The sequence below is a fragment of the Paramormyrops kingsleyae genome, chromosome 1, assembly GCF_048594095.1.
Source record: "Paramormyrops kingsleyae isolate MSU_618 chromosome 1, PKINGS_0.4, whole genome shotgun sequence".
Lineage (NCBI taxonomy): Eukaryota > Metazoa > Chordata > Actinopteri > Osteoglossiformes > Mormyridae > Paramormyrops > Paramormyrops kingsleyae.
The window spans coordinates 11,390,816-11,402,941 of NC_132797.1; the positions used below are offsets into that span (position 1 = coordinate 11,390,816).

A 12,126-nucleotide genomic window follows, 5' to 3' on the forward strand; every position below is an offset into this window, starting at 1 on the left:
AGCCTTCGGCCCCAGCTGTCGCTGTTTACCGTTTTCGATTGGTGCTGCTTCGGAGCTGTGTGTGTGTGTGTGTGGGGGGGGGGGAGGCTGTCATTTCTCTGAGCCCCCTTCTGGACTGGACTTTTGACTTGGCTTGGCTGAGATGAGGCCTAGCACCACCAGTGACCATACTGGCTAACAGTGTGAACATGTAATGCAGGCGTGCAATATGAACTAGCTGTGTGGACCAGCAGTTCTAAGTCGCAGTGGAGTAACAGTGCGTGTTGTCTTTGCAGTGGTCTGGTTGTAAATCTCTATGAGTCTTTGTGGGAGATTTCGACAGACAGCTGTTCTCTTTAACAGCCCTGAAGATGTGGCTGCTTGGTTGGTTTGGACACCCTGGCAGATTCAGGAATCCCAGCACTTCACAGGAGTCCTTGAATATGTAGAATGATGTAAAACTAGGGAGGGGGGCCCAACGTGGCATTTTGTCAGGGGGTCCAGAATTGATGGCTGCGCCCCTGGCTGTCACCCAGCCACGGCTCGAGACGTTGCAGTGCAGTTTGTGTGTGTCAGCGATGTCACACTGGAGGAGTGTGTGAGCTCACACTAACTGGAGCAGAACCGCAAGCTTACGCCTGGTTTAACGTACTTAATGATTAACAGAGAAGGGACGGAGAGAGGGACAGACAGAAAGAGAGAAGGGGAGAGCGAAAGAAAGTAAGAGAAGAGGAAAGATGGGAACAGAGGCGAGGAGTGGCAGGCTGCCGGGGAGATGCAGCTGGGAGTCGAGTCCAACGGGTGGAAGTATGAGGAGAACGTTAAGGAAGCAGAGGACTTGTGACCAGCATCACCCAGCAGTGGGACGGGGCCCAACCTGGGGTCCAGCTCGCCCCCACGGCCGGGCCAGAACCGTAAGTCGGCATGTGTGTGTGTGCAAAACCAGAAATGTGTGCTTTTCCGTGTGCGGGTTTCATCCGCGTGTTCGACAGCACATGTGCTGACTGTTTGTTGTCAGACCTCTTGTTGCCCTGGTAACAAGGCCGCTGATTTGCTTTTACACAGCACTACTTCTATAAGACATTTCTTTGCATTTCAGCCTTCTGGAGCCATTGTAAAAAGAGAAATGTGTATATTCCTTGGGAAAAAACTGTACTGGAAGATAAAGAAGTAACTTTATATACAGGAATCTCCATTTCAGTGATTGCCTTCAATGTTCGTCTATTAGTTTGAGATTTTTACAATATTAGGGACCTGGCTGTTGCAAGTAAGGTACTGAACTTTAATTGATATAGTATTAGCAGCCGTAGAAAAGGCTATACCGGTGGCTATGTGGCACCAAAACGAGCTAAAGCAAAGTGTAAACGTGTGTTCCTTTCACCTGCTGCTCTTGGCTCTGTTGATAATGTCTGTTGGTGGGAGCTCTGGGGGATTTTCAAGCAGAGGCAACTATGGCATTTTGTGCGAATACCTGACTCAGACGCTTCCTTGGTGGTGCCTTGCCTCAGTATTTGATGTCCACATGCCAAAGGTAAACTCAGCAATCCTCTGGAGCTATGGAGAGAGTGGCAAGGTACATCACTGGCCAGCAGGAGGGACAGCCCCTCTCCTTAGGCAGAAGAACTTTCTGTATTGCCTTATAGTTGCACCAGAGCCACAGATTTGCTCTTGGTTGAGGCCCGTAGCTAACATTGAATCACCACTGTGTTGAAAGACAAAACTCAATGGAAAAGAGATTTAAACAAAGTGGTTTGCTGGTACCAGCAGCGCGGAGTTAATCCGGCAGGCCCCCGTCCCCTCTGGGTGGTGTCCCTGCACGTGTGCCCGTCCCCAGGTGGGCTGACTAAAATCCACAGCCTGGCAAGGGCCTCAGAGATCGGCAGGGACCCCAAGGAGTGAATGGCCCTCGCACTGGGTGGGGTGTAGGGCCCCGATTTGGGGTGGGCGTCGAAAGTCTTGGCATCTGCGCCGCTCCCAGGCGCTAATGAATGTTAAGCAGGTTAGTGCGAGGCGCGTAGCTGTGCCGGTGGCCATTGTTGGCTGGTGGCCGCCGCTTTGTGTCCGGCTGCTGGGCCGTTTGCTGAAAAGACCCCAGTGGCTGGAAAGTCAGTGCCTGCCCGTTTCATTGTGCCCCCCACCGGTGAGCATATTGAAACGGGGGTTGGGGGTGTCACGAGTGGGTCGGGCCGGTGGCTCAGTGTTTGTGTTCGGGGTCACGGAGCTTCTGCAGCATCCTTCGACCTCCTGGATGACCTGCCCCCCCCCCATCCGCCCTGCACACTGGCACGCTGAGGAAGGACTCCATTAAACAGGGACCGGGCCACACAGCCGGCGTCAGAAGCTCATTAAACGTTCCCCTCCAGTGAGTCAGTGTGCTCCTGCTCTTTTTGTCTCCAACTTTGACTGAGCAGGGCCTTCTTGGGGGTGGGGGCTGGGGAAGGGGGGCAAGAGCAGAAATTGCATAGATCCGGTTCCCCGGGCCTACGTGCCCCTCCCCCCATCCTCACTGCGCCGCTGAGACCAACGGAGCCGCCGTTGATTAAAGGTGTCTGATGAGAATGTCTATTAATGCGAGCCGGCCCTGGGAGATGGGAGCTAATCAGGTAAGAATGAGCCGTCCAGATTGGGAGGGTCAGGAGAAGGCAGGGAGACAGATGGCTGGCCGGGCCTGGGCTTCAGTGGGCTTAGGGGGATAGAGGAGAGGGAAGGAGGCTTGGAGAACATCCACCCCTGCAGCTATTAGCTCCCAGCGGGTAATTCGATCTTCACGCCTCCTCCTTCTCATTACTGATAAAACGGAACATATTTCTCCGCAACCTTTGCGTGCCCATTTCCTGCTGGCCCACACTGTGCGACGGTAAACAGTGTCCCCCCCACAGTACTGACTTTGCGAGTGTGTGTATATGTGTGTGTTTGTAGGGGGGCGGGGCTTAGGGGTCTGCATTGGGCCAGAAGTCAAAATCCCATCCCGCCAGTAATCTGCTTGATCTGGTCGACTGAATTAAACAGTGAAAGAGGGAAGCGTCACTGGTCGCGATCGAACCCTCGGCGGGGCTCGGAGTCGTGTTGGGGGAGATAAGACCCCGACGACATTCAAAGAGGAATCAGCCCTTTTAGGATTAATGGAGTTAGCGGGCGATTGTCTGTGTGGAGATGTCGCGCTCGCTTTGTCGATGTCGTTTTTGATATGTGCTGCAGGCAATCCCAGAAGCAGTGTGTGGGTGTCCCGGGGGGGTGGGGGTGTGGGACGAGCTGTTCCACTAAGCTTATCCATCCCAGTGGACATTTTCCGGGTCATTTTCAGGGTCACATGACTGATTCTGTATATGGTGGCGCATGTTTAATAAAGGCTTCTGACCAAATCCTTGAGTAGGTCCCTTAATGGTATGATTCTGATATCTGGCCTTGATCTGCCAAGCTGTTGTCACTCTTGGTCGCCATTAGCACACATGGCACCAGTCTGTAGTACCAAGACCTTGGCAAAGGCTGCTATTGGCTTCTGGAGTTACAGAGCAGGGAATATCTGCTGCACGGTAACCATGTTTAGATGGGACCTCCACAGAAAGTCTCTGTTGACACATCTTGGTACTCGATGTTGCATGTGGGGAAAATTCATGCAGAGACTCAAAGCCCAGGCATGCAGGGGCTGCACCCATTAAAAGCGATGGCGGTACCCTGAGCACCTGTCTGTACTTTAGCCATCCGTGGACCGGACCCCCTCCTCACCGCTGCCCTCAACCTTTCCTGCTCCCTCCAGCTCCTTTCTCCTCTTCTCTCCCCAAGTTTTTTTGTGCTCTGTCCCTTTGTATTCACACACATTTTACACCCTGCCTCTCACAGTCATTAGCGATTAACACCCGCTAGTTACGCTCAAGTCCTGCCACCCCACCCTCCTCCCAGGCCTGTGTTCCTTTCACCTGCTGCTTTCAGGCTCTGTGTAAACCCCCTCCCCCAGTCTTTGGTGTCTAAATGTACTTGATTTTACATTCAGTAGGTAATTAGTGACAACAAGGTTGTTATGTCCAGAGTGCCTGCGATTCATGCAGCAAATGGTAACCATTCATGTCCAAGTTATTATTTTCCAGGAAGTGCAAGTTAATCTGGAGAGGTTAGCGACAGATATGCTAACAGGAGTTTTCGAAGGCGCACTGTTTGTCTAGAATTCAAACATATTCATTCTAGAATCCACAATGTGTGGGTAAGGTGGCTTTGACACTGTGAGACTGCATTTCAGGAAAGGAATTGAGATTAGGATCTCAAGATGGCAGCCCCCTGACCAGGCATCTAGTGAGACAGCCATATATATGGTCATGCTGGTCCATCCTGGGGCTTTGCGTATCTGATTCCCTAGAACTTCAGGGGGAATCCCCCCTGGGAATGCCAGGTTATGGAGCGATGCAGACATCTCCCTCTGAAATCAAACCTGCAGACTTCCTATTGGCTGTGTCATTTGACAGGAAAAGGAAGTTGAAAAGGTCACACCTCCACACATGTGATGTCATCTTAAAGCTGTAACTGTCCTCTTTAAGGAACAATGGGACTTAAAGGAGTGGCAGGTATAGTATGAGATATATGAGTAAAAACATAGTGTCCTCTACTGAGGACAATAATGACTTGCTGGTTCTTTGAAGGATATACATGCAGAGAAGGTGGATATCCTCTGCCCAACTAGATTCTGCAATAAGTTCCTCTTATCTTAATCCTCTCACCATTTTATTTTATAAGTAATTTATTCAACTTTCTCCACCCTTTCGCCCTTTTCATCTTTCTCTTATCATCCTTGCTGCCTCCCAACATCTTCTCACATTCTTCACTCACCCGTCCCATGATCTTGCTCTCATCTTCGTTAGCCGTCATTTCTCCCTCATTCATCCTTCCCTTCCCGCCCTGCTGTCCACTTCCTGCTCTCGGCGCCCCCTGCTGGGGATAGCCTGTAATTTGAATTAGATGATGGTGGTGGTTGGGGGAGGGGGGGGGGAGCCCCATTCACCATCAGTGACACATCGTCTCTGCTGGCTGCCAGGAGCTTGGGGGAGATGGATGACTCTCTCTTGACCCCCGAAGCCCCCCCCTGACAAAACGCGCTGTCAGCAGCCGGCTGTTCGACTGGTGGGAGGCAGGTAGTGGGGGCCAGGCAAGCGATGAACTCCCGGGTCAGTGCAGTGACCCCAGAAGGAATGGGTTAGGGACTCCTTTGATGGACCTCCTTGGACTGATGGAAATGGAGATGGAGATTGAGAAGGAGATGGATGCGCATGAGGTGTCCCAGGCCTCAGCTTGTGTGTGCCGCCCAGGGATTAGATATTGATCCCAGCATGGTACTGGTGGGGTTGCCTGACAGTCAGACATCTCAATACTACATCCATCAGCATAGAAGCGGGGCTGCCCTGACGGGGTCCTTTGTGCCCCGCCATACTGCTACAACGTGCTCCCATTCAAGAATCACTTTGTTAAGTAAACAAAAACAGGAGGGCATCACCCTGGATTTCCCACCTGGGGTTAGAAACGGAGGGTGAGGCTGCTGTGTGGCTCTGTGTGTGTCTGAGATCCTCTTGCATCATAGATGTGTGGTTTTGTCTATGCTTGTTACCATGTAGCTTCATACGGACGTATGTGGGTGACTGTTTGCTCTTTGTTCTTCAGGCTCCTCCCTCTTATCTCTCCTTCGTTACTAAGGCCGTCCTGTGGGACAGAGGACTTTACCGCCACGCAGTGAGTAACGCCACGGCCTCATCCTCTGCACACTGCTCCCCAGTGTGGCCACCTGTTCTCCTTCACCATACAAAACCATGATTTTAACATAATATGCAACACATTTATAGTACTTTCCTTCACAGTACATGCACTGTTACTGTTAATCCTTACTCAGACACTGCATGGCACATACACTAATGGCCAAAGTTGTGGAAACACTTCCAGTTTTACTCCAGTTACTTATTTATTTATCCAGTGCGTGGTATTTATAACATTCTTTGATTATTTATAAATATTACCTGCAATATTCGTGTAGTAATTTTTAAAACATAATGCCAAAAATGCTAGGTGTTTCCACAATCAATTTTGGCCAATAGTGTACAGTCTTACTGCTGTACAACTGCTCAGGGAGTACTTCGTACTTACTGTATCACTGCACAGGGAGTAATGCATCCTTACTGAGACACTGCACAAGGAGTACTTCATCCTTACTGTATCAGCTGTACAGGGAGTAATTCATCCTTACTGAGACACTGCAAAAGGAGTACTTCATTCTTACTGAAAAACATCACAGGGAGTACTTCATCCTTACTTTTCTACTGCACAAGGAGTACTTCATCCTTACTGTTCCACTGCACAGGGAGTACTTCATCCTTACTGTATCAGCTGCACAGGGAGTACTTCATCCTTACTGAGACACTGCACAAGGAGTACTTCATTCTTACTGAAAAACTTCACAAGGAGTACTTCATCCTTACTGTACCACTGCACAGGGAGTACTTCATCCTTACTGTACCACTGCACAGGGAGTAATTCATCCTTACTGAGACACTGCACAAGGAGTACTTCATCTTTAGTGTACCACTGCACCTGGAGTAATTCTTCCTTACTGAGCTTGTGCAATTTAGCTTTACTATTGTATGGTGCCAGCCTCATACTGTATGTCACCTCAAATAAAATGCGTGACTTACCAAAATACCATCTTGTAAATGTGCAGAGCTGCTCCTATGGGTCTGCGAGCACAAACACACCAGGCTTCACCCATAAATCACAGGTTCCGTCACCCCGCCTGCTTCCTTTCACTCTCTGTCACTCGTGCTCACTCTCACACACACAATCGGGGAAACGGCTCACCTATTATGTCTTTATTTCCTGGGCTGCTCTTCCCGCTTCTTCATTTTATACAATCAGAACTTAACCCAGGCGACCCTTTTCTCAGAAGTGCCCCCCCGGCCCTTCCCAGCAGCCCCCATCCACACACTGATACACACGCTCCTTCTGTATTCCTCAGCCAGCAGTGCCGTTGCCATGGGCCCCATGAGGCTGGGGTGGGGGGGCTGATGCGGCCTGTGGTTAAACAAGCGGAGAGCAGGAGACAAAGACCTGCCTGCTCATCGCCGGCCCATTTCCATATTTAACTGCTTACAATTACGCCTGTTAGTGACACACACACTGTGACACACAGAGACTAAAAAGCACTGTAATGAGCTTCCACTAACCCTAAATCAAAAAGATTAAAAAAAAACAAAAACGTTTTGGCACATTCAGATTATTGATAAGCAGAAAAATCTACTTAGTAGTGACATTTGTCTGTGACAGTGACTTACATTGAGCCCCCGTTTTTCCAAGCCCTACCCAGTGATGTTCATCTTCACTGCACCCTTATCAAAGCCCTACACAGTGATGTACACCTTCACTGTGCCCTTCTCAAAGCCCTACACAGTGATGCTCACCTTCACTATGCCCTTCTCAAAGCCCTACACAGTGATGTACACCTTCACTGCACCCTTATCAAAGCCCTACACAGTGATGCTCACCTTCACTGTGCCCTTATCAAAGCCCTACACAGTGATGCTCACCTTCACTATGCCCTTCTCAAAGCCCTACACAGTGATGTACACCTTCACTGTGCCCTTCTCAAAGCCCTACACAGTGATGTACACCTTCACTGTGCCCTTCTCAAAGCCCTACACAGTGATGTACACCTTCACTGTGCCCTTCTCAAAGCCCGATAAAGTGATGTTCACCTTCACTGTGCCCTTCTCAAAGCCCTAAACAGTAATGTTCACCTTCACTGTACCCTTCTCAAATTCCTACACAGTGATGTTCACCTTCACTGTACCCTTCTCAAAGCCCTAAACAGTAATGTTCACCTTCACTGTACCCTTCTCAAATTCCTACACAGTGATGTTCACCTTCACTGTACCCTTCTCAAAGCCCTACACAGTGATGTTCACCTTCACTATGCCCTTCTCAAAGCCCTACACAGTGATGTTCACCTTCACTGTACCCTTCTCAAATTCCTACACAGTGATGTTCACCTTCAGTGTACCCTTCTCAAAGCCCTATACAGTGATGTTCACCTTCACTATGCCCTTCTCAAAGCCCTCCACAGTGAAACACACCTTCACTGGGCTTGTTCTTCTTTCTTTTCATAGTGATGAAGCATTTTAATACTTTATATGAGAATTTTTGTTTGGCACTCTACACACTGAAGTATGAAACTATACTCTAAAAATACTGTACAAGTATGAAATTTGCAGACATGGTTGCAAAATACAGGTGCAACTGTTTTCAACTCTTCTGCATTGAATGTTATTTTAGAAGAGAAATTTGATGTCATGCATCATACTATTTAGAATATTACAGGCAGTGCTGTAGTGTCATGCATTTGATTGTGCACAATTTTTTGACAGCGGTTAAGTATGACATCATAATAGTGGTGTCTATACAATCATTTATGAAACATTATAAAACAATCTAGAAATCTTGAAAATAGAATAGAATCTAGAAATAGAATAGAATCCTTTCTTCATCCCCATGGGGAAATTATCTTTTCACCTTCTCCATGTTGCTCTCCATGAGACATGCATACAAGTGAGAGTAAACTTGGGGATCACGGTGAAGACCAGCCATCTACAGCGCCCTTGGAGCTGGGGATAAAGGGCCTTACTGAAGGGCCCATGGACATCTGACTATTCTGTTGAGGTTCGAACCAGCAACCTTCAAGAGGCTTATAGCCCACTGAGCCACCATCAAAGAAATATACGAAAGGGAAACTTTTCCCAGTCTTGCTCTGTCCACTGGGGATGCAGCCGTGGGATGGGGAGTCAGACAGGGATAAAGCAGGGGCAGCTACATACAGTACAGGATACAGGAAATCTGTGTGTCAGGACTGGGAGACTCTGGGTGGTGTCTGGTCCGGTGTCACCCTCAGACCAGTGGAACACGGGATGCGGTAAGCAGGTCAGAAGGACCCAGGACCACACTGAGCTGACAGTCACACCAGCATCCCCGCGAGCCACAGTCACTTTTGGGTGTCCTTTGCATTCCAAAATTTGTTTAGGGTTTCATCCCCCAAAGATGGGTCACTCCAATCGCCTCTGAATTGTATGTATGCGGCAAAAGTGCTGTACTATATCCCAAATTTCTATGTGTGGATTTATAGTATTAGGATCTGATGGTGTTTTTTTTTTTGCACAAGGGTTGCAGATGGGGTTGTGGATGAGTTTGTGGCTGGGTGCAAGAGTTGGGGTGGGGGGCGGGGTTGAAGAGGAGGGCCATTGTGTGTCAGTGAAAGTAGCTGCGTGGTCTGAACGGCAGGCTGCCGCTGAGCCTGGCTTCTGACACCAGCCCATAATCAGATTTACTCCCCTGGGTCCCGGGACTCCACAATGCACCCCTCTGTCCTGCCCCAAAGCCGACGCAACTAATTACACCCTGCAGAAACACAAATCTCCATCATTTAAAAGTCACTTGGTCCCCCCCCCCTCCACGGGAAGTCCTGCACGAGGTTTAACCTTGTTAGCGCTAAGCCTGGCTTTCTTATCCTCCTGGGTTTGAGAGGAATTCACTGTTCCTGGGGGCCGTGAGACAGAAGCTGGCTTCTGTTCGGCCCCCCAAGCCGTTTTTTTGGGGGGGGGGGAGCTGCTCGTGTCCTGCCGAGAAGGTTCATCCAGTGTCAGTGTCAATTATGAGTTTGTATGCGCGTGTGCGTGTGCGTGCGCAGGCGGAGGACCAGAGCTTTTTTCTTTGCAGGCCATCTGCGGCGCTAACTAATAGACTTCCTACATTGGGCTCCGCTGCTCTGCGCAGATGCTGGCGAGCTGTCGAGCACAAACGACATTAATGCGGTTATCTGGGGACTGTGTGCCTGCTGGCTTCCCGACGCCACGAACCCGCCTGGCTTCCTGGCTCCAGAAGGGGCCCCCAGAGGTGCCTCAGTTCCTTGAGGCCTGGGGGAAGCTGAAGACCCTACAGGTGCCCACATGCTTATACGCCCGAGGCTGGTACCCAGGGCCATCCGCCCTATCGGCGACATAGGTGACCGCCTAGGGTGCCATTTGATTAGGGGGCACAAAAGACAATTAGAAGAAATACCTCTGGTTGCAACCCATGACATTGAAGTTTTAATATTTCACAACTTTTCTTGTGAATCAGACACAAGCTAACTAGTTAGCAGCCAGATACCCCGTGATACTGAAATGTTTTTAATATACATGAATTGACAGAATTTGTTTTTTTTTGCTGCTCTGGGGAGGGGGGGGGACTCAGCATGATCTTGCCTAGGGCACCAGAACATTCAGGGCTGGCCCTGCTGGTACCTGTGTTTACCAGAGCCTACTGCCATCCTTTATTGAAAGCTAAGCCGCCACCATTGTCTCCAACCTATGTTTGTTTGGGGCCTACGGTCTGATTCTTCCACGTGGAAGGGGCACGTGTATGTTTTGGCCGCCTGTTCGTGGGCATAGTCGTAGAAAGAGCAGGGGTGTGGACATTTCGGAAAGTATCACCACCTGTTTAGTGGTGAGGAGCCTGTCGAGACCTGTCCCCCGCGGCGTGATGGAAAGGCGTCCCGGCTGCCTTGTTTTGTGAGCCTTGGGATGTGGTGGTGTGTTTTTTCATGAAAAACCTGGGCTCCTTTCAGAGTTAAAGCAACTGGAGAACTCAAATGGATTATGGTCGTATTAGGGATGATCCCCTGTGTTTCTCTACACCAACTGCCATTGTGATTACTCAGGTTCCCCATCGCTATAGCATTTACAGTATACCTACATTACTCCTGCAACAGGGCTTCTGTGTATTTACCCACCCACAACACCGCAAAACTGGTCTTTGTTACGCCTAATGATGACTCCATTGCTAAAATCGTACAGGATAGGGCCTCTGCCCCACCTTTACATCTACAACAGGAGGAGTGTGCCATTTGGTCTGAAGCGCCTCAGCCATTTTGGCTCAAAGATGGTCGGCCATTTTGGCTCGAAGCACTCCAGCCACTTAGTTTGGGAGTTGAATATCATCCCATTTCCTTTAGCTCAACGAACACCACCAGCGTCCCCGTCGTGAAGGCGTGCAGGTGCGCGGCACCAGAGCCGGGCCGGCTGGGAGGCGAGCTGAACTTTAAGCAGTGTTTGTCCTGTTTTAGTGCGTCTCTGTAAAAGTGCCCACCCCCCCCCAAACCAACTGTCAGCCACACACAAGAACAAGTGACAGTGAGAATGAGAAAGGGGGAGGATGAACTTTGCTTAAGTGGCCAAGAAGAACCCAAAGTCAAACATAAATAAACATTATATGTATGTGTGTGTGTCTCAGTGGTAACACTTTATTACATTTGGGTGTTTGCTTTGTAAAAGGCAGGGGTGGGGGATGGCGGGCTGGTCCTGATAGTGTCCCATCAAGCAGCAGGCAAGGCTGACGTGTTCTACACCATCCATCACGCAGGGCAGCTCAGCACCCCTCTCCCACCTGGGCCTGTTTACGGAACCATCAGCTTCTGTCTCTGCCAAGCGATTCCTCCTCTGGGTAAATATGGGACGGCCAGGAATTATGGGGGACCCTCCTAATTCTGCGTGTCTGTAAGGGAAGTTAAGGATTTAGATTTATAGATTTGGCCACAAATGCCCTTCTCTTGTTGGACCAGGAGATGGAAGAATATCGAGGAGAAGCACATAGAAATGGAGTGGACTGTTTGTTTTCTGCCTGCATGGGTGGGGAGCAAATTCCTTTGGAAACACTAGGGGGCAGTAAAGAGGAGCAAAGATCTTGTAGTGTATCAACCACCAGCTGCAGACATCAGATTTCACTGAGAGAACTGCACATATTTGCTGACTGTGAGAGGGGAACCGAGGCAACAGTTAACTGTGAATCTCTGCATCCTGATTTTGAGGCTGGCAGAGTCCACATTGTGCCTGTGTCCACCTCGACGAGGTTGTTACTAAGCTACAAGCTCATGTCGCTAATAGCTTATGTGCGTCCCCAGTAACTGTAACTCCTAAAGTTGGGTTTGAATACAAAAAACAGTAATAACACTTTTTTTTTTTTTCCTTAGCTAATTATTTTATCATTATCTAGATAATTGCCAGGTGCTTCAGTCCAAATTAACAGAAGTGCACTGTTGAGTGGTACAACACCAAGGGGCTGCATTGGTTTAGATTATACTTTTGGATTACAGAT

General features: G+C 49.4%; 1 protein-coding gene across 3 annotated transcripts in view; it reads left to right on the forward strand.

The window, feature by feature from the left end:
- Positions 1 to 535: 535 nt before the first annotated feature.
- LOC111846538 (uncharacterized) overlaps positions 536 to 12,126 on the forward strand; it is a 42,882-nt gene continuing 31,291 nt past the window's right edge. For all 3 annotated transcript variants that reach the window (XM_072709452.1, XM_023816817.2, XM_072709445.1), the window contains exons 1-2: positions 536 to 893; positions 5,623 to 5,691. In XM_072709452.1, the coding sequence (XP_072565553.1) occupies positions 717 to 893; positions 5,623 to 5,691 (246 nt within the window). In that variant the 5' untranslated portion in view covers positions 536 to 716. The remainder of the gene's footprint in view (positions 894 to 5,622; positions 5,692 to 12,126) is intronic.